The 22,228-nt window shown below is 41.7% G+C and overlaps 1 protein-coding gene across 1 annotated transcript in view; it reads left to right on the forward strand.

The window, feature by feature from the left end:
- Positions 1-22,228, forward strand: part of SEL1L3 (SEL1L family member 3) — a 98,108-nt gene that overhangs the window by 69,819 nt on the left and 6,061 nt on the right. The window contains exons 15-23 of the mRNA XM_072945547.1: positions 141-317; positions 2,644-2,771; positions 5,571-5,654; positions 12,577-12,667; positions 12,800-12,884; positions 13,976-14,085; positions 18,177-18,304; positions 18,917-19,019; positions 19,101-19,173. Coding sequence (XP_072801648.1) covers positions 141-317; positions 2,644-2,771; positions 5,571-5,654; positions 12,577-12,667; positions 12,800-12,884; positions 13,976-14,085; positions 18,177-18,304; positions 18,917-19,019; positions 19,101-19,173 — 979 coding nt within the window. The remainder of the gene's footprint in view (positions 1-140; positions 318-2,643; positions 2,772-5,570; positions 5,655-12,576; positions 12,668-12,799; positions 12,885-13,975; positions 14,086-18,176; positions 18,305-18,916; positions 19,020-19,100; positions 19,174-22,228) is intronic.

A 22,228-nucleotide genomic window follows, 5' to 3' on the forward strand; every position in this document is an offset into this window, starting at 1 on the left:
TAGCTTTCCTTTAATGCCATCTTCCCCTGAAAAAGAGACAGGAAGGTTTTGGGTAGACTCAGGCAGAATGCCTTCACAACAATTGATTCTCTTTAGGTTTCATTTAAAAAAAAAAAAGTAATTCTTGTTCTGAAATCCAGGGACTGCATCAGGCTGTCAATGGCCTGGGATGGTATTACCACAAATTCAAGAAAAATTATGCCAAAGCAGCAAAGTACTGGTTAAAAGCAGAAGAAATGGGAAACCCAGATGCATCATACAATCTTGGAGTCCTGTATTTGGATGGCATTTTCCCAGGAGTTCCTGGAAGGAATCAAGTGAGTAAGACCTGAGACCAGCCATGGCCCCAGGGTTGGGACAGACACCACCCAAGACACAGACCATGATCTCAGGGAACTCAAGGGCCCAGTTAGGAACACAAGAGAGGGAGGGCAAAGGCTGACATTAGCCAGATGCCAACTATGTGCTAACTGCCAAACAGTTCTCAAAAGGGGAAATAGTAAAGGCTGAAGTAGTCAGGAAGGCTTCATGGAAGAAGAGGCCTGAGCGCGGGAGAGGAGAAGAAGATGATACAAGGTGAGAGTGAATGACAGAGGGTGCAGAGATTGGTGATTGATCTTACTGGAAGCAAAGAGCTGGATCTAAATAGGGTTGCCCAGTATAAGACCAGATTTAATAATAATGAAGACAACAATTGAAAAACAAACAATAATGAAAACACAATCTTTAGTGTTTGCTGAAGACTTCCTCCGGGCCAGAGACTCATAAACACTTTCCATGGGCTGTCCTATGTCATTCTAACCACCTTCTGGAATAGTTACTATTACTACTTTTCTGTTATGGAATAAGCAACCGAGGCTCTGACAGGTTACATAACTTACTCAGAGTCATACTCCTTATAGAGTCAGGCCCTGGTCCCCTTATGAAATGGAAGCCCCTTGTTATTCATAATAATATTGATGGTAATAATAATCCAAGTGCCATTCAACAAATTATTGAACACCTGTCCTAGGTCAGGCACTCTTCCAGGCAGTGGAGATGCAGCAGCAGACAAAACAGTCCCTGCTTTGGGGAAACTTACATTCCGATGGGGCAGAAAGATAATAAACAAATGTATAGTATGAGGGCAGGGGGAGATAAGGGTTATGGGAAGAAATAAAGCAGGATAAGGAGGATGGGGAGGGTGGAGATTAGGGGGAGCTATGTGATAAGGGAGATCAGAGACCTCCCTGATAATGTGACATTGTACAGATTCCTAGAGGAGTCTCATGAATATCCAGAACATTCCGGAAAGAGAGCAAAAGCCCCTAGAAGAAAGCAGGTTTGGCAGGTTCGAGGAAGAGCAGGGAGGCGGGAGTGGCGGAGGCAACGAGTGGGGTGAGGGGGAGAGAAGGTCAAGGAGGCAGGCGCCCAGGTCCATGTGAGGATGCAGCTGCCGTGGGCGGGATGGGCCAGCTCTCAACAGGGCAGTGATATGCTATGTTTTAAAAGGCTCCTCCTAGATCCTGATGGAGACCAGGCTTGAAGGAACAAGAGCTAGAGCAGGGGGTTAATGACTGAATCCAAGTGAGGAAGGGTGGGTAGTATCAGAAGACGGGCTGAGATGGGACTAGATTCTGGATGTATTTTGAAGGTCAAGGTGACAGGATTTGAAGATGATTGGATGTCAGGCACGAGAAGGGGAAAGGAGTCAGGATGACTCCAAAGTATTTGGCATGTATTGAGATGGGAAGAAAAGAGGGGGCATTTGGGGATGGGCAGCCTTTGGCAGTAGATTTGCAGCTGAGGAATCAGATTACTTTTTGTGAAGCATGGTGCCAAGCCTCGAGAATACGTTATCTCATTGAATCCTTGAAACAAACTTTTATGCTGGATACTCTCTAGAGGCATTTTTTTCAGATGTAGAAATTGAGTTATTCTTTTAGTTGGAGAGATCAACTAACACACCCAAGGTCACACAGCTAGTTGGGAGCAGAGCTGGATTTGAACCCAGGTCTATCTGGCTTCAAAACTTAAAAATACTTTTAAGCCCTCTGCTTTAAAATGGTGGTTAACTGTCTGGGAAAAAATCATAGTAATCTGTGGAATGTATACCCATCTAAGTGTTTGTTTTGTTTTTTCCCTCTACCTCTCTCTGACTCCGTGTGAGGTTGTATATTTTTATGCCTTGCAAATGTCTCAGCTCTTCCACACATCTGCGAGCCTGGATTTTTTATTGTCATATTCTAATTCTCACCTTCCTACTGGGGATGCAGTGTTTGCACTTGAAGTCGAAGAAAGGTATTAAGCAAGGTTAGGAAAACAAGTGCCTGAGTTTCCGCCTGGTGTGACTTTTGATGTGGTCTTCTGTCTAGCTGGTGGGGGTTACGCGAGGATCCGATGAGAGGGCAATGATACCAGTAGCGTCGTGTTGTCTTATTTATCGAGCACACTTAACAGAATAGCTGCGGTCAAGGGCATCACATCGGGAGGCCAGCTTGTGTGACTGACTGTCTTCCTGGAACTTGACTTGGTTTTCTTAAAGATAGCAGAAGTTATAAACCTGTGATGTTTGTATCAGTTACCTCACCAGTTAAGCTCTGATGAAACCAGCCCGGGAGGACTTCTCCCTCATGATAGTGACATGTGTTCATCTCTTTGCAGACTTTAGCTGGTGAATATTTCCACAAAGCTGCACAAGGTGGACACATAGAAGGAACCTTGTGGTGTTCTCTCTACTATATCACAGGCAACCTGGAGACATTCCCTCGAGATCCCGAGAAGGCTGTTGTGTAAGAACCCCGCAGATGCTGCATGTGAAGGGAAAGCCATATACTGTATTCACCATGCCTAAGAAAATAGCATTCTTTTTTCTTTTATTCTTTTTGCATTAGAATTTGTTTATTTTAATTTTATCAGTTACACGTACACAGAGTTTAAAGAGCCAAATCATTTGAGGCAAATTTTTAAAAATTTAATTAAAAAATAATTTGATGAGTGAAAACAGGAAATCTCCCCCAACCACACTCCATTTTCTGCTCCCTAGAATAAATCACTTCTCAGCGTTTAATTATTTCTTTTTTATTTGCCTCTATCTCTAAATAACTACTATATCTTGTTCTATTATTTATAGGCATTGTCTGATGATGTGCCAGTGGGAAAGATAAAGTATACAGTTCCCTTTTACTCTGCCACCTCTTGCTACCCAACACGTTCACACTTCCTACCCTCTCCCATCTTCCTAATATGTGCATCACTGGTTTGGTTGGGCTGGTATCTGGGTTTACACTTATTTATTATGACTGTTTAACACTATTCACAGCTGAGCCATGTAGTATACTATGACTGCTTTTTCTTTCTTGCATTACTTTTGGTTTTCTGTGGAATAATAATCATTTTTTATTGTTATTTATTTCCTTCACTCCCTGTGTACTTCTCATTTCCTGTGTACTTGATCTCCACATTCTCCTTCAGTTTTCTAAATCTCCTCTCAATACGTCTACACCCATCAGTTCTTCTATTCATTTAATCTTCTTGGTGACATCTCTCCAGGAGTCTTTATTCAAGAAGAGCTGTCCTCCTGAAATTAACTTGATCATCATTGTGGGTTTCCCTTCCCTTTCATCTCTGTCTTATTTGGTTCTCCTCTTTGCTGGACCATTTTTTTCCTCTTTCTTGGTTGACTCCTACATCTTGGTAGCTACCCTCCAGTAGCTTCCTGACTATGACTAGGAGGCACATTTTTGAGGTCTTACGTATCTGAAAATGTTTTACATAGATTTGCAAACTATGGCCAACGGATAACATGTGGCCCACTGCCCATCTTGTATGGCCCCAGGAGTGAAGAAGCCTTTTTATATTTTTAAAGGGTTTTACATTTTTTTTGGTGGAGGTAGGTAATTAGGTTCACTTACTTCTTTTTAGAGGTGGTGCCAGGGATTGAACCCAGGACCTTGTGCATGCTAAGCATGCACTCTAAAGCTTGAGCTACACCTCCTCATGGGTTTTACATTTTTAAAAGGTTATACAATGAAGAAAATACAACAGACACTGTATGTAGCTTACAAGGTTTAAAATATCTTGCCCTTTACAGAAAAAAAAAAGTTTGAATACTTCTGCTTTAGACACCTCCACCTCGTATGTATAGTCTGGCTCTTCAAAAGGTTATTTTTCATAAGACATTTGAAAGCAAATTTAATCTGACCTGAACTCAGTGATGAAACTTGGCTTAGACAGACTTGGGGCTTTTTATCATTATTAGTTAGGCTATTTGGTGTGAACATTCATATGTTTCATATTTTCTTGTTTGCCTTTTGTTATTGACTTCTAGCTTAATTATACTGTGATCTGAGAATATATTCTGAATGACTTCAGTCCTTTAAAATGGGTTGAGGCTTGCTTTATGACCAGAATATGGTCAATTCTTATATATGCTTTATAGTCTCTTTAAAAAAGTGTGTTTTCTGAACTGATTGGGCACAACGTTCTACATATATATCAATTACATCAAGTTGGGTAATTGTGTTGGTCAGATCTCCTATATACTTTCTGATTTTTTTCTTCTTGTTGTATCAGTTATTGAAATAAGTGCATTAAAATCTCACATTATGAGTGTATACTTTTCTAGTTCTTTAAGTCCTGTCAATTATATATTTTGAATATATAATGGATCATAGAGATTGAAAATTGTTTTACTTTCTTAGTGACCTTTCTATCATGTCACAATGTCGTCTTTATCTCTGTTGGTGGTCCTTGCCTTAAAGTCTACTTTTTCTGAGGTTAGTTTAGTTACACCTGCTTTTTTTGTTGTTGCAGTTGCATGTTCTATCTTTTTCCGTTCTTTCACTTTCATTCTCTCTCTGTCTTTTAATTTTCATGTGCCTCTTGTAAATAGCCTGTAACTGGGGTTTGTGTACTTTTTGTTTAGTCTTACAATTTTAGTTCTCAATTGATATATTTAGCTCATTTACATTTAATGTAAGTATGGTTATATTTAGTTTTAAATCTGCCATTTTACTGTTTATTCTGTCTGTCCCATCTTTTCCTTGTACCTTAATTCTCTTTTCTTGCCCTTACTTTAAATTAATCAAGTGTTTTTTCAAATATTTTAAAAAATTATTGTATTTCCCCCTTTTCATTAGTTTGTCAGTTACATATTTTTATAATGTTCTTTCAGTGATTGTAAATCTAAAGATTACAACAGACTAGTTTATTATTAGTGCTCTTCTGGAATAAATTAAGGGGCAGAAACAAAATAGGGAAACCTTATAATAAATCAGTAAACATGTTTTAATGGAGACAGTACTAGAACGCTTGATAAAGGTTATTTTTTTTTCCATATTGGCGGACATTTTTCATGTCTTTGTTTCCAAGAATGAGAGTGCCTAAGATTCATTAGAAAGGACACTGAATGCCAGGCACTCAAAATGTATCTTTCTTTACCTTCTTAACATTCAGTTCTGGTTTGTTGCTCCATAAAAATTCTCACAAGCAAAATATTCCCCAAGTGGGATTTATAAAATCATATGAAGCAAAAAGCAATTGTTTAATTTGCCACAGTTTGGATATTTTCTCTTCTGTTTCCTTTCCAGATGGGCAAAGCATGTAGCTGAGAAAAATGGCTACTTGGGCCACGTTATTCGCCAAGGCCTCAACGCCTACCTGGAGGGCTCTTGGTAAGTTAGATTGAACTTTCTCAGTCCTTACCTTTCAATTTGTCAGCGTAGTCTTATGAGATGGAGTCTTAAAATGCAACTGAAAAAGCAATTTGCAGGGAAATCATAGCCTCCCAGTAATGATATTCAGAGTTTCACTGACTGATTGGCCGTTGATTGGAAAACATAGCATTTCCATGTTTAATTATACACAAAAATTAGTTCTTTGGGGGGAGCGTCCACATTCATCAAGCTGAGAGACACACGAATACATTGACTTCTCTTCCCTTCAAGCTCACTCTTCTCAGTTTCAGAGTCTGGAGATAGCTCAGGGGATCCTAGCTGATCCTCTGTCTCTCACTAGCAGGCCACAGAAAGTCCAGGATTTCTACCTTGTTCCACCTGGGAAGGAGAGAAAGCTCAGGTTACATCTTCCCATAGATATTTCACTGCATCTTCCAGGAGCCTAGGGTTGCTGGAAGTCACTCACTAGACATCCATTGTCACAGCCAGATAGACTCTACCTGTAACCTTCTGATGGAGTTAGCAAATCCTGTCCTTTACTGACTGGGTTGAGACACCACATGTGAAGACTTGTAAATACCCTCCATTTGCTTTCACTTGATTTTACAAAAAAGGACACACTTTTCCAAACTCAACCTGAATCCATCTTTTCGTTTCTTCTATCAGGCCTTGCACTCCTGCTTACTTTTCCTTGGGCCACATTTTCTTGGCTCGTTGATTACCTAAGTGATCTGGGTATTTCCATAATAACTAAAACGGATATGCAAATCAGCACACATCCCATTGGTCCACTGCCTCAAAGACATTAGAGCAGACCTATCATAAATCATACTCAGATCCAACTCTTAAAAATTAATATATAAGTCCAAAAGAATGCCAGTTTCTCCTTTGGTCCGTGGGCGCCCATATAACCTACAGAGAGCATCTCAGTGAAGGAGAATCTCAAATTAGAGAATGAGTCCAGGGAACATGAGTCCAGTGCAAAAAGCATGAGATAAAAGTGTTTATTATTATTATCCTGTGAAAGTTTATCACCTGTGGCCTCATTTTGCATAATCAGAGAGAAATCTTTCAATGCAATGATCATTTTCCGATTGATACAGCTTACAATTTTTATGCTGTTTTATCTTGTTTCCCAAATGAGCCTCAGTTCATAAAACTGCACTGACTTTGACTTCCACTTGTTCTCTATGTCTCACCCTCCAAGTTCCCCCTCCCTTTACTCCCCACTGCTTCTTAGGGGAAACTAAGCATTCAGACCTCCAAGTGTTTATACGTGGGGTTTTCCCAAAGGGAGAGCATATCCGTAAACACCCTCTCAACACACACACACACCTCAAGATGTCTGACACTTTTTCCCATAAAGAGAGTATCTGCTAATAGCTTAGCTTCTTTACCTACTTTTGAATTTAACATCACAAAGCAGTTCAGGGCGCACACTTAAACATTTGCTGTGAAGGTCAAGAGGAATTAAGGTTTTTGTTGCCTGCTGTCCTCAGAATATTCAACCACATCGCACGATTGATTTTTTTTTTTTGCAGGGGGGAGGAGGGCTAAATGTGTTCTATACTGTTGGTGACTTTGGGTTCAGTTCAGCAGATTTTACTGAGTACACTTAAATGCAAGGTACCTTGCCGTAGCTGTAGGGGATGCCACGAATAAGGCTGGGAGAAGTCTGCTGCCTTTTCTCTTCCTTGTGCCAAACTACCTGCCATGCCCATATTCTCTCTGACCTCTGGGCCTTTGCACTTGCTGTTCCCTCTGCCCAGAAGTTCTGCCTAACTCCTTACTCCTTTTTGTCCTTGCGTGGATCATGATTGCTCTTTATTTGTTGATTGCCCTGTGGTGTGTAGCCCAATGCCCAGTAGCCGGTGGCACCTAGGAAGTACTCAAAAACTACTGAGAGAATGAACTAAGGCCAATAGACAGAACAACCATAACTCAAGGGCCGTGAGCTGTATTTAAAGAATATCAAAGAAATAGGAAAGTTCTGGGTATGTCTAGAAAACTTTGTCACCCAGTTTGCCTTGAGGGTAAAATTTGTAAAAGGGAGGGAAAAATGGCAAGATCAAAGTGATGCTGCATTGTGGACTTTTGAATAGCAGGTCATATACTTTTTACTTCATTTGTGGGGCAGTGGGGAGCCACTGATGGTTTGGGGAGAGGGTAGTGACATGACAAGGCTGGGTTCTGAGATGCTTAATCAGACACCTGTGAATGGTGGTGAAGAGAGGGGAGAGCGTGAATCCAGGAGCTAGTTCGCAATCCAGGTCAAAGGAGCTGAACTTTTGAGCTGGAGCTGTGGTCTGAGCCAGGAAAGTTGTTCTCCTGTCTTTTATCACACAACAATTGATACAAACCAAATAATGTGTGCCATGTGTGTAAGTTCCAAAGCCTAACAACAAAATGAACACCTGTAAGCCTACCACCCTATTTAAGAAGATGAACTGTTGAAGCCCCCTCCATGTCCTGCGCACATGAAACAAGCCCCGCCCCCCGCCCCCGGAACTAGCCGTCATCTTGAGCCCTGCTGTTGCCCTGCCACTGACTCTCTTTAGATTTGCTGCATGTGGATGTATTCCTAAGCAATAGATTTGGCTTGGTTCTGAACTTTACTTCATTAGAATCATATTATATATAATTCTTCAACTGCTTTTTTTAATTTATTTGCTTAACCTCATGTTTCTGAGATTTATTATCTTTTGATACAGGTGTCCATAGGTCATTCATTTTCGTTGCTGTCATAAATCACAATTTACTTACCAATTCTCATATTAACATATATTTGGGTTGTTTCCCATTTTTTAAAAAAGAGCATTTTTTGTGTGTGTGTATCCTGGCACATATAAGAAGAGTTTCTCTAAAATATAATCTTAAGAGTGGGGTCACAGGCTAGGCGTGTGTTCAACTTTACAAGGTAATGCCAACTGTTTTCCAGACTATTCTACCAATTTGCACTCTGTTAACCATGTATAAATTTCTGTTTCTCCATACCCTTGCCAATCTTGATGCTGGTGCTAAGTATTGTAAAAGATACGTCTTAATCTGGACTTGAGACCATTTCCTCTCAACAGGAAGAAACATCTAGTATCCATCCCAAAGTGAAAAATCTTTGTCCAAATATATTTGAGACAAAGTGGTTCTATCTCTTCCTGCTCTCTGAGCCTCCAAACCGGCCCCCTGAGTTTAACAGGAAATAAATGAGTGTTGGCTTCCCCACACCACCACGTGGCGTTTTTTTGATACCATCTATTTTGCCCTAATAGAACTAAATCATCCATCAGTGTCTCAAGTCCATCCCCTTTTTTTCATTTTCCATGAGTGAATTTATTCTGGACATTATTTTCAAATTACATGTGTCAGTTTGATGAGCTTGTGCTTTTCTGTGTTGTTCCAAGATTTATATGGGATAGTTTAAAAGAGGAGCATGATGGAAAAGGGGGCTTTTCGCTGTATCGGCATAATATAGAAGATAATGTCCTGCCCGAGGCTGTCCTCGGACATCAGGAGAAGTCAGCTAAGGAGAGGCTGCCCGTCATGTTTCATTTCCCTCCAGCGTATCCCTCTCTCTGTGTGTTTTATCTGTGAGCTATGTGTTTCATTGTCCTTTGTCTTAAACATACCCCAAATGCTTAGCCCAGGAGGTTAGCCAGATTCTCATAAGCTTGAGGCAAGACAAGCAGGCACGCAAAATTCCACTTGAAAGAGACGCATCTTTTTGCCACAGAGCAAGGTTCTTAAATTCCACTGAGACACCAGATTTTTTTTTTTTAATTCTTCCACTTTGAGCTGCTTCAGACATTGGAAGAAAAGAGCACAGAGAAAATAATAGAATTGTTTGAGAAACTGCTCAGAGATACTCAAATTCACAATTCACAGCAAGCAGCCACATGACTGATTATTAAGGTGCATCGTTATGAAAGTTCTGTAAACGAATGTGCCGAGTCTGAAATGGAAAGGCAGCAAATGTTCCCCTGAACTCATTCTTTATTCTAAATCCCCTCCTCTCTGCGTACCTCCACCCCATCCCCATCAGAATGACTGCCCGGAGGACAGTTTCACTTTTGTGCGTTAGAAATAAAGCCGGATGCTCTGGTCGACTTCCTAAACCTTGAAGAAATTCATGGAAGGACAGTACAGTTTTGTGGCTTGTCTTTGGGCTTCCTGCACAGAGCACATACCGAGTAAATATTTGCTTTATGAATATAAGGATAGCAATACCTGTAATCAATACTTTTAGGCAGTTTCAGCTGAGACACAAGAAAGAGCAAAGTGCTGGGAGGCTGAATGAAGATAGGGTTTCTGCAGAGATGTTGTTTCTGCAGTCTTTTAATAAGCTGAGAAAGTCTTGTCTTCAGTGTCCTGACCCTTGCCTAGAGTTCACTCTTCAATATATGAAAACAGATGGTGGTGGTTTTAGAGTCCACTGTCTCTGATGATGGCTTCTGCAAGACGAAAGACTGCGTAGATGTCTGTTCACTGCTTCTATTGACGCCAGCGTTTTTAGACGTCTCTTTTTGATGGATTTCAGTGCTTCCTCAAAGGAAATGCTTGCGAATTCTGTGAAATTTCCTGCTGACTTACATGATATTTGGACAATGGAAGTCTTCCTATAAAACGTGTTCCTCCCTTCTCTACCCCTCCACCCAAGTAACTTTAGAGACAAGATATTGTCTTTATAAAATTTAACATAGTGACTCTGTTCTTACAGGAAGTGTCAACCTTGTACCCCACCCCCTCCCCAAATCCTAATAGTCCGCCCAACTGCTGTCTAAGAAAAACTCACTTTATTACATTGCAGTAACATGAGCCCCATTCTATCCAGTTCCAGCAGCAGAGGGAGCCTGCCTGATATTTGACCTTGGGCTGGCAAATCTACACCATCTCCTTCCCGCATTCATCTTGGGGGAAACTGAGGCACTGGGGAAACCTGAGTGTCTCCAAAGAAGCCTGACATTGTAAGACCTTTGGAACTGGACCTTATTGTAGAATGATGGGGACTTTCTGCTGAGCCTCCCTTGCCGGTTCTACCATCTGAGGTCTGCTCTGAATATTCTTGTCACCAAACATGACTTTTGCAGGCTGTGCAGAAAGTGCCTGGGGGTCCTTGTGTCTCTGCAGTTGTGGGCTTGTTATCTGGCTTGTCGGTGCGGGGACACTGCTGAGCCAGCCTCCTCTCTTGAGTGTGAGTCATGCCTGACTGGTCAGCTGCCTTGGGTATCCCAGGGGCTCGGAATTAGCCCAGTCAGCAGCCACACGGCCCGTGACTTGCAGTCTGTCTGATTTAAGGTCTGACTGTCGTAACTTGACCTCCGGGTCACCTCTCTTTCCCGAGGGATGGCCTACCGGAAGCTCTTTGGCAATGTAGAAAGGATGACTCCAAAATCTGCTTCCATATGCCCCTACCCCCACCTCCCCTCACCCTTCCTTAAACCAGTTCCTAGGTGGAGCTAAAACTAAGAAAGAGTTCTTAAAATCAGCTACTGAAAATAAAAACTAAGCTTTAGGAACAACTATTTATGACTAAAATAAATTTTTATTCATGAGATGGGTAACAGAAAGAAAATGGAGGAAATCAGATAAATAAAAAGAAAAATAAAAATCACTTGCATTCTCACCGCCTGGAGCTAAGTCCTATTAGCATTTTGGTAGATCATTTTTAGGTTTTGTGTTTTTCCTCTGTGTGTATATATATCCGTGTCTGTGTATCCATGTGTGTATTCAATTTTATTTTTGTTTTACAAAAATGGAATTTCACTGTTTTTTTTAATCCTGCTTTTTTTTTTTCACCCAATGGAAAATTCTGTATAGACATCTTTCTACGTTTTTGAATACTCTTCCTCCACCTTATTTTTAATGGCCTCATCTGAAGGGGGCTACAACCATGGGTTCATTTAACTAGTCACTGATTTTCAGGTATTTGAGTTGTTTCTAGGTTTTTTGTTTGTTTTTCTTCATGCACATAGACGCTCTGCCATGAACTCTGTTGCCACAGAATCTTAGCATATGTTTCTGATTGTTTCTTTAGCATAAACCCTCAGGAGGCAGAACTGATGGGCCAGGTGGTGTGCACATTCTTAAGACTTCCCATATTTTTGTGTGTGTTGGGGGGTAGGGGTATGTATTTATTTATTTTTTAACCGGAGGTCCTGGGGATTGAACCTAGGACCTCATGCATGCTAAGCACTTGCTCCACCACTGAGCTAACCCCTCCCCGCAAGACTTCCCACATTTAATCATTGCATTAATTGGCCTCCCGATTGTAAGAATATGTCCGTTTCCCCCAAGCCCTTGGTGCTATCCATATTATGAATTGGATCTTTCCAGTCTTTTAACAGATGAAAAGTGGTCTCTCATTGTTTTGCAAGTACTCAGTTGCCAGTGGTGTCAAATACATTTTTTTTCAGATGTGTTTTTGGCCATTGATATCAAGCCCCTTGTAAACTGCTTCTCCTTTGCCAAACTTCTAATGTACCACAGAAGCTCAGCTTTAATTAAGCTTGTTCAGAATTCTAAGCCCCATAAAGCCTTTCACAAAACAGAGGACTGGAAAGTGCACGGCTTTTTCTTAATGCCACTTATCTCCTCTAAGCGAGGACGAGGACGGAGGATGGAAGGATTCAGGACTGAAAACTAACTGACAGCTCCCCCGCCAGCACGCATCATACCATTCAGCCAGTAGAGGTAGCTGTTGCATCAGCTAGCTCCCAACCTTGTCTGTGAGTTCAGCCTTTAAGACAGAAAATAAATCAGAGCATGTGGTATTTTTAACAACAGTATTTATTTAAAAAAAAAATCATGATTTTGTGATTTTAAAAAAACTGCTTATTTTGTGCTCTCTTATGTGTGAGTATAAAGCTTTCCATGAATATTAGTAAGAGCCACTATGTGAAATTTATTATTAATCATCTATTTTTAGGCACGAAGCTTTGCTGTATTATGTTTTAGCAGCAGAAACTGGAATTGAAGTGTCACAGACAAATTTAGCACACATCTGTGAGGAGAGGCCAGTAAGTAAATGGATTCTTCTCAGACTAGAAGCTCTAAGGTTAAGGGTAATGAATTGGGTTTTATGAAGGCAAAATTACTCACTTGGCCGAAATATTAATGAGTTAACTTTTTCTCCCCCTTCACCCTCTTAGGACCTGGCCAAGAGATACTTGGGTGTTAATTGTGTTTGGAGATACTATAATTTCTCTGTTTTTCAAATCGATGCTCCTTCATTTGGTATGTATAGAGAAACGGGCGCTAAATTGAAGCATTGGAGGATTTTAATCTTTAGTAACAGGGAACATCCAACAGCTTTGTGGGGAGTGTGATATTTCTAAACAATTAAGAAAGAGAGTGAAAAATCTCAGCTATTAAGATCTTTCCTAAACTCTGCTTTCAGCCTCAAGCAATACATTTCTCTTCTTCCATTGTCCATCGAATACTTGGACCCACAATTTCTAAGGGATCGGTGAGAATTCGAAAGAGAAAGCTAGTATGGAGAGATTCTCTGGGCCAGTCATTGCCTTTTGGCCCTCGGATGGATTCCCTGTCTTTCTGGCTCTGCTAGGTGTGTTAGGAGGCTGACCCTTAGACACTACAGTTCCCAGACTCCTTTGCCCTGGGTCATCTCTTAGTTACAGCCAAAGGGAGGTGCTGGCAGGAAATTGCAGGGTGGGAAGGGGTGAGAAGCCCAAGTATTTCTCCCCTTCTCTCTCTGCTTTGGGCTGTTTCTGGCAATGGCTGAGTTTCCATGGTTCCAGCTCCTGCCCGGCAGTCCGTCCCCTGTGGTCTCAGCTGGCCCCCAGCCCCGGGAAGGTAGTAGCTTCTTGCCTTGCTAACCACTCTTTCCCATTTGCACCTTCAGTTCTTCCAACCCATTTCCAGTATTAAAATCCCTCTTTTGAACTACCTGACATAGATTATATTTTGCTGATTGGACATTGAGTGAAATATACACTCTTAAACAAAACATTTTCTGCAGAGGAAAAATAAAATATGTGGCTCAGACAGAGTAAAGAAATGCCCGTCAGTTATCAAAACCAGGCAGCAAAATGTTGGTGCCCAAAACAGCCTTGGCTGATCGGGCTATAAGTTTGCAGACCCTTTCAGGAGAGCTACCCGGCCAGGCAAGAAAACGTGCCTAGAAATGGGGATGCTCAGTGAGAAACCCTTTTTTCCCCTCCCAACGTACCAATGAAACCTAAATATGTGTCTGTATTCAGATTCTGGCGGGAAAAACTTGCAGTCACGCACATGAGCCAATCATTTAAAATGTCGGCCTGAAATAAAGCCACTTGACAAACAGACCTGTGCTTTTTGTCCTGCAGCCTATTTGAAAATGGGAGACCTTTACTACTATGGCCACCAAAACCAGTCACAGGACCTTGAGCTGTCTGTGCAGATGTACGCCCAAGCAGCCCTGGACGGAGACTCGCAGGTAAACGGCCACGGGAGCTCTTGGGGATGCTCATTTGTGAGGTTGCAAGGCCCGGAGTCCTCACATGCCCACCCATCTCTGTCTGCCTCACAGGTTACAAAGTCACTTCTCATCCATTTTCACGAGCCCCTCACAGCACCTCTCAAAGTACACTGACCATAGTGACGGACATTTATTGAGCACTTACTGTGTCTCCCACGCAGTCGCCACAGCCATCTGATGGCAGGGGGGATTATCATAATTATTTTATAGTAGAGAATAGCAAAACTGTGGAAAGTTGCCCAAGGCCAGACAGTTAGTAGCTGAAGCAGCCAGAGTCTAAACCCAGGTCTTCTGGCTCCAAACCCAGGAGTCTTTCTACCAGATGCCATCAAACTAACTCACCAGAATCTCAAGAAACTGAAAGTGTGGTCCAAATCCGGAGTAGTTTACTTGTATAGTTGGGCCAATACTTTAGTGCTAGGACTCTGCTCTCAGTGACCCTTTGGTGGGGGGAACTTCTTATTTTGAAATATTTTTAGATTTATAGAGAAGTTGTTTGGCCACAATATTGTTATCAAACTAAGGAATCAATGTGGATTCAATAATTACACTTCAGACTTTATTTGGGTTTCCTTAAGTTTTCCTCTGTTGTTATTCTTCTGTTTCAGGGTTCCGCTCAGGAGCACACATTGCATTTAAGTGTCAAAATTTTTTCAATCCTCTTCAGTCTGGGACAGTCTGTCTTTGCTTGTCTTTCATGACTTTGACACTTTGGAAGAATCTGATCAGATATTTTGTAGAATGTCCTTCGATTTGGGTCTGTCTTCTGTTTTCTCCCAAAGAAATTGAGATAATGAATGCATTTTGGGCCAGGATTGCCCAGAAGTGATGTGTTCTTTTCAGTGTATCATATGAGGCCTTATTACTGGTGAGGTTGATCTCAGCCACTCGGCTAAGGTGGTTTCTGCTGGATTTCTCTCCTATAAAGTTAGTATTTTTCTCTTCCTAATTTACAGTTATCTTAGGGAGACGGCAAACATTCTATTTCTACTCAAACTCCTGTCCACTGATTTTAGTATCCTTCAGTAAATCTTGCCTGCAGCCACTAACTGCGGTGTGCCAATGATCATTTTCTATTTCTCTCATTCCTCCTACATTCGCTGATCGGAATTCTCTTGTGAGAATCTCAGGACCGTTTCATGACGGAGGCTGAAATAGTTGTGACCCTCTTTATGCCGCAGGTTCCTGGTGTGGTGGTTTGTGATCTGCTCACAGAGCAAAAGGTGGACACTCATCCCCATCTCAGTCTTTTTTTGAAGGAAGTACTGCTTTTACTTTTACCCACATCCCTGTCACTTCACAGCTGTTTGGACGTGGCAAGTCCCTCCGTCACTGTCCTCGTGTTCTCACTTGTGAACCGGGGTTAATGCCAGCCTCTCCCTCATAGGTTACGAGGATTAAATGCGATGTTTGACGTCAAGCACGGAGCCCAGCCCTGAGCCAGCTCAGTGGGCATGATCTGCTCTATTGCTATTGAATTATTGGTGCTGAAAGGACTTGCTAGAGAGCCACACTCCCCTGGATGATTCCTGCTGTTACTCAGAATTAGGCCTGGACCTCTTTTTTTTTTCCAGTTCTGATTTTTATTTGTTTGGAAGAAAATGTTATAAAAATATTAAAAAATAATTTTTAAAGAGGGAAAAAACAAAGAATGCGCCCACAATTCCATGTCAAGAGTTTTATTCCTCCAGTTTTCATGTCCCTGTCTAGTCCTGGCCACAGGCGAGTGGATCTCTGTAATGGTAACTAGTGTCCACTTGAAAAATCTGCCCCTTTTCACATATTGTAGGAATGCGTGCACTTTATTGCAGGGTGTCTGTAATTATTGCTCTTAACTGCTGCCTCATAGTCTGTTGAGCTGATAGACTGTAATTTATTAAGTTTTATCTTATTGGTGGTCATTCATTCTCTTGTTTGCTAATTTATTTGCTGATTTGTCACATATTTATGTAGTCCTGTCACGTCTTAAATACCGGTCACGTCTTAGATACAGCTTAGCGGTGGGGATGGAGGATTAAAAGATAGACAATATTTCTGTCTTCATGGGATTTACAGTCTATTAAGGAAGACATGAAGGTCGTTCCCAATTACACTGTAATTATAGCTAGTGCTACAATGAATGCTTCCATATTTCCATGTTTTTACTTCCATTTGAATACTTTCTTTATAATCTGAGGGATAGTATTACTGAGTCAAACAGCCGGAATGCTTTTATGGCCACGACATAATAATAGTATGTTGCCAATTGGCTTTCTGAAAGGGTTTCCCAATTAATACATCACCAAGCAGTGCTTAAGTATAAAAGGATAACTGAAATCTTGTTAGCACTGGATGTTTTCACGACTTAGTTTTGCTAACTGAATAATTGTAAGTTGATACTTCCTTATTGTTTTAAATTGTATTTATTTGACTGCTACTGGGGATGGACATCTTGACATGTATTTGTCGGTGATAATTTCCTCTTCATATTTTCTTATGTGAATTCTCTATTCTTACTCTTTGCCCTCTTATCTTTTGAAGTTTTGATATTTTTTTAATTTAAATTATAATTAGTTCTTTATACATTTGCCCAGTAGATAATGAACCTTAAACTATTACATTACAGACAAATATTCCCCTAGTCCATTTCCCCATTTATTTTAGTCTTATTATGTTTCCGTCATTCAGAGACTTTAAAATTTAATAAAGTCATTTTTTTCTAATACCTCAAGCTTTAAGAATACTTTCCTTTCAAGAAGTAGAGAAACAGTCTATTGTCTGTCTGTGTGTGCCTGTGTTTGTCTGTGTGAAATTTAAAGATGCGTAACACTTTTATCTATTTAGAGGTTATTTGGCAGCATGGTGCAGGTTAAGGTTTGAGACTTTGGACCCTGTCTGCTTGCGTTTTAATCCCAGGTCTGCCCCTTTCCAGCGGTGTGACCTAGGGTGGATTTCTTAACCTCTCTGTGTCTCAGCTGATTATGAAGAAGGATAATAGTACCTATCTCAATTTGTTGTTATGAGGATTAAATAAATATATAAAAAGCAGAACAATGCCTCACATACAACGAGCACTCAGAAAATGCTGGTTGCCATTATTTTTATCATGATTATCACATAGCCTACTTGTGAGAGCCCTGGTGTTTACAACCCGGAGGGGGGTGATTTTTATTTAGAATCAACTAAATGAAAGGAAAGGTAGCAGGGAGGATATAAGTCATTAAAGCGTGATCATGGATTCTTTGAAGGGCAACAATTCAGTGAAATTTATAAAGCCCTAAATATAAGTAACGCCTCATTGTTTCTTTATTTCTTGGTCTGGCCACATGCTCAGCTCCCAGTGGACAGTGCCTCTCTTCCCGGTGCTATGATAGTTTCCATCCTTCATGAAGCACCTCTATCATCAGGCTCTTAACTGTATTGTTGTACTGGACCTTCACAGCCCCACAAGGCAGGTCCTACCCCTGAGAGTCAAGAACACAATGTATAATAAGAAAGAGGTAGGGAAGCGTACCAGAGAGGGGGGTCTGTGCCAAAAGTAATCGAGAGAGGAGGTTTTCCACGCTGACCTAGGGAAGATGAGACAAATACCTACACATTATTCTGTGCATCAGAGACCCTCTCTACTTTAAACATGAGCCATGAGTAGCACCCCCAGCCACAAAAACGTTTTGTTAGATTTCTGACGTGCTGGTGGTGACCCAGGGTGTAGTCTGTAAGTGATGGACATTGCCTTTGACTCGATATTCTGGTTTTGTTGGTGATACAAGGGCACATTTTCCAGCAGGTTCTGTTTCGAGAGAGTGAGCAGGAAAGGACAGATTCCCCCGGTTGACTGGCTCTGAGCAGATGGGACACAGCATCCTCTGAAAGCCTCCTGGTTCTCCTGCAAATAAATTTCTCAGATGCATATATTTAGGGAAACAATTCATCAATGAAGATGACAAAACCATCTGGCTCTAGGGACTGAAAAAAATCTTAATGTTGTAAAAGTTTACATTCTGACGAAGGGTGTGCGTCTAGGTTTTATTATACGGAGGGAATGAGTTTTGTTTGTGGTTTGTTTTCAGGGATTTTTTAACCTGGCCCTGCTGATTGAGGAAGGTGCTAAAATCCCACATCATATTTTAGATTTCTTGGAAATTGACCCAACCATCCATTCTAATAACATCTCCATCCTCCGGGAACTGTATGAAAGGTAAGTTCAGAGCCTCTTTATTTTCCACTGGGGGAACCCAAGTGGGTGGTGTTTGCTTTTGGTTACAGTTAGCCTTATTCTTATTTCCTAATGTCAGTGGTTGTAAAGGGCTCAGGATTTGTTTCCATTAGAGAACACTGAGCTGGACCCAAATTCACTCCTTTTTTTAGTATCTGAGGCTTATGATACAGAAAGTGCTTGATCTGAAGTTAAAATGCTGACCAAGGTTTTCAGTGATCGTGGAAAAAATAATGTGTCTGATCCGCAAGCTGTTCTACAAGACGGGGAGGCATTCCAATGTCTGGACTTCGGACAGACACTCGGAGAGAAGTATTGCTTGGCAGCCCCCACGCTATAAGGTCCTCCTTGACCTATTGGCTTTTTACGAAAGACAGGACTGACCTTTTTCTGAGATTTCTGCCAGCATCCTAGAATTTCAGGGCAGGCCTAAACTCTTTAGAACTGGCTCTATTTCTTTTTCTTCTCATTTTACACGTGTTCTTTTGACCTGAAGCAGAAGGATGCGGGTTTGAGGATCTGCTAATACCGGTCGTAAGTAATGCTACCAAAGCTGGCTGATGCTTCTGAATGCCCTGTGCTCTTTGTGTGCAGGTGCTGGAGCCACAGCAGCGAGGAGTCCTTCAGCCCCTGCTCCTTGGCCTGGCTTTACCTTAACCTCCGGCTTCTCTGGGGCGCCGTCCTGCACTCTGCACTGGTAGGAACCATCTCCCTTCAGCCCTGCCCTCAGGGTCCCAGCCCTTTGTCAGCATCTGACATGTGCGTCCAATGTTTGCAGATCTACTTTCTGGGAACCTTCCTGCTGTCCGTATCGATCGCCTGGATCGTGCAGTATTTCCAGTCTGTCTCAGGTAAAAGTTTACAAAAGGCCAGGGCAATAGAAAAAGTGTAGGGATTCTTTCTCCCCCACTGGAAAAATGACACCGTTCCTCCTCAGGCCGTTAGGATGGTCATTCACAGGGTGGGGGTCACCCCGAGGGCTGTAACGTGACCTCTGGCTGATAAAAAGCTCCAATTGTATTTTTCAAAGTAAGCAAAGTTTTCTTTTTTAACAAGATGCTGAAGAAATTGGGCAAAAATGTCTTCTCCCGTTGAAAGTACACCTGCTATCAAAACTATACCTTGTGTGCCTTAAAATCCAAGTTCTGAGGCCCCTCCAGCAGGAAGTCTTCCTGTTTATCCTGGTGAAGCAATCAAACCTGTGGGATAATAAACAAGCACTTGTAATGAATACCCAGCCACACAGATTCAGAGAGAGGCGCCGAGGAGGAATGTGAAGCCAGCGTGTGGTCTAGTGTGGTTTCCACTCATCACTGTCACCTCTCTGAGCTAGTGCAGGGCAGGACTTAAGGAGATAGGCACGCTCGTCCTTTCGAGCTGGTGTAGAGTCCAGGCTTAGCTGTTCACTTAAGTGTGACATATGACCACTTCCTGATCCCTCAGATTCTCATCAATAAAATGAGGTTCTAACAGTAGCTGCTTCTCGGGGATATCAGGAGGGTTCAGTGAAAAAAACACACATAAGACGCCAAAATGACCCCTGGAGTTAATATTAGCTGTTCTATTTATTTGACATATAACGCCCTCTCAATAGTGTTAGCTGTCATGTTTATCTTCTCTATAAGACCACAGGCAGAGTCAGAGAGAGGCCTTGGTCCCGTCTCACACTTAGTAGGTGCTCAATTTTGCCAGCATCTCTCAGTGGTGAATTCCCACTCCCCACCATGTTGGATGGCTACGGCAGGACAGAATCCCTCACTAACACCAGTGGGGATGTTTACAAGTAGAAACGTTAGGACCAGACACGGCGTTGGAGCATTTGCACAGCCGTTATTCATGTCACAGATAATGAAGGCGAAAGGAGAGCATTTCACCACAGATTCGATGGTGAGATGGAAGCCACTGTTCCACGAGGCTAATATGGAATCACTTCCCTCTGATTTACCTGAGGAGGTTAACAAGGAACCATCAAAAGCCCTTCCAGGTTTGATGCCCTGTAGTCGGCTGGCTGATCCATTTTCTTCATGCAAATTCTGTCCCGTCCCTAAATTTGTTGCCAGGTATAGCACATTTATTTTGCATCTTGTCAGTGTTTTCCATTTCAAATTATCTTTGTCATTTTTACTCTGTAGAAATATTGTTATGATTATTACAAATGCAATTCCGTTAGAGGAGCTGAAAATTGTCTTTATGATTTTATGCCAGCTGGTAGCCATGAAAATTCATAGGCTGGTGGAATGACTTTTATCCGAAGCCGTCTTTTGTTTCTTCTCTCTGAGACTTCATTGTCAGTCCCTCCACATTCCCATCTCCCTGCCTTTTGAGATTGTTTCCCTTCCTATGTATCCTTTGCTCTTTCACACATTTTTTTTCATTTTTCCAAACTCTTTCACTTGCTTCTTCCTGTACATACTGTGTCCCCTCTTGATTAATGTTGGAAAAGTCTGGACAGGATTTTTAAAATAATTTAATTCTATGCCCTTTATGTTATAGATGAAGAAATTGAGGCCAAAGGAATGATGTTGCCTGCCCAAAATCATACAGTAAAGTCCAAGAAAGGATGTAGGGCAACAGAACTCCAAAGTTTTCCACACTCACAATACTTTAAAACTGTGGCTACCATCTGTCTCTGACCCGTTGTCCCCTTACATAAAGACATTTTTTTTAACAGATTTTTGGTACCCTGAAATAAATGACAAGTAATCTGCCTACACACCTATTTTAAAAAATAATGCCCTAACAAACAATACAAAGAGAAAGAAAAAGAAAGTAATTAAAATAATATATATTCCAATATGTAAATTCTAGCCCCGTACTTACTAATTTTAATATGCACATGAATCACCCAGGGAACTGGTTAAATGCAGATTCTGAGTCAATCAGTCTGAGATGGGCCCTGAGATCCAGGCTTTCTCACAAGGTTTCAGATTATGTCCAAGCAGCTGTACCATGGACCACACTTAGAGTCCTAAGGGCCTGGAAGTAAAAATAAAATAAAATAAAATAAAATAAAATAAAATAAAATAAAATAAAATAAAATAAAATCTCCACATACCTCCAAAACAAGCCCCCACAGTGGTACCTACCAGCCCTGTTAGAACTAGTGTTCAATTAAAACATGTAGTAAATTATTTTTAAAGTCCTCAACATAAGTGCAAATTTGTCAATAACTTGAAACAGGAATGTACCCTGTCAGTGACTAGGCGATGGGGCAGGAGCCATCCAGGCACAAAAAGCAGGAGAGAAGCACTGCAGGGGGGAGCACTCAGAGGGCAGAGAGTCCACGTCTGGTGTCTCCCTGATCAGCCGGTGCCCGCGGTCCATGACCCACCCCACGGGGAGGAGTGGGGCAGACGGCGTCGATGCTGGTGGTAACCGTGGCGCCGTGAAGCAGGCAGAGTAAGTCTCCTTGGGTGCTGCCTGCCCGAGTCAAGAGGGACAGGATTTGAGAGCTGGAAGCCTCCTTAAGTCACTTTTTGTGAGGGGTGTGCTGTAAGTGAGGGGCTCTTTGTCACTTCATGATTTGCATTTTTTTCCAGTCAGTTGTTTTTTAAAAACTAATGATTTATGGTCAGACCTTTAAATTGAGCTGTCCATCCATTTCGCGTTCAGCTCCAGCTACCTTCATTTTCCTTCTGAGTTTATGCGCTCTGTGATATATAGTCAACACTTCACCGCATTCGCCACATTAAATTGTCCTGCGTTCAGAAGGCTAGCAGCGCGGGTCGGTAGCTAATAGCACGGGCCGCCGAGATTCTGGCCCGTTGCTAGCTGTGTGACCTTGGGCAAGGGAGGGAACTATCTGTGCCTTAGTTTCCCGTTCTCTACAACAGCAGAAACAGTAGTACACCTACCTCGGACTGTGGTTGAGAGAACCAGATGAGATCACACAGTGCCGAGGACTTA

Source organism: Vicugna pacos, chromosome 2 (assembly GCF_048564905.1).
Source record: "Vicugna pacos chromosome 2, VicPac4, whole genome shotgun sequence".
Classification (NCBI taxonomy): Eukaryota; Metazoa; Chordata; class Mammalia; order Artiodactyla; family Camelidae; genus Vicugna; species Vicugna pacos.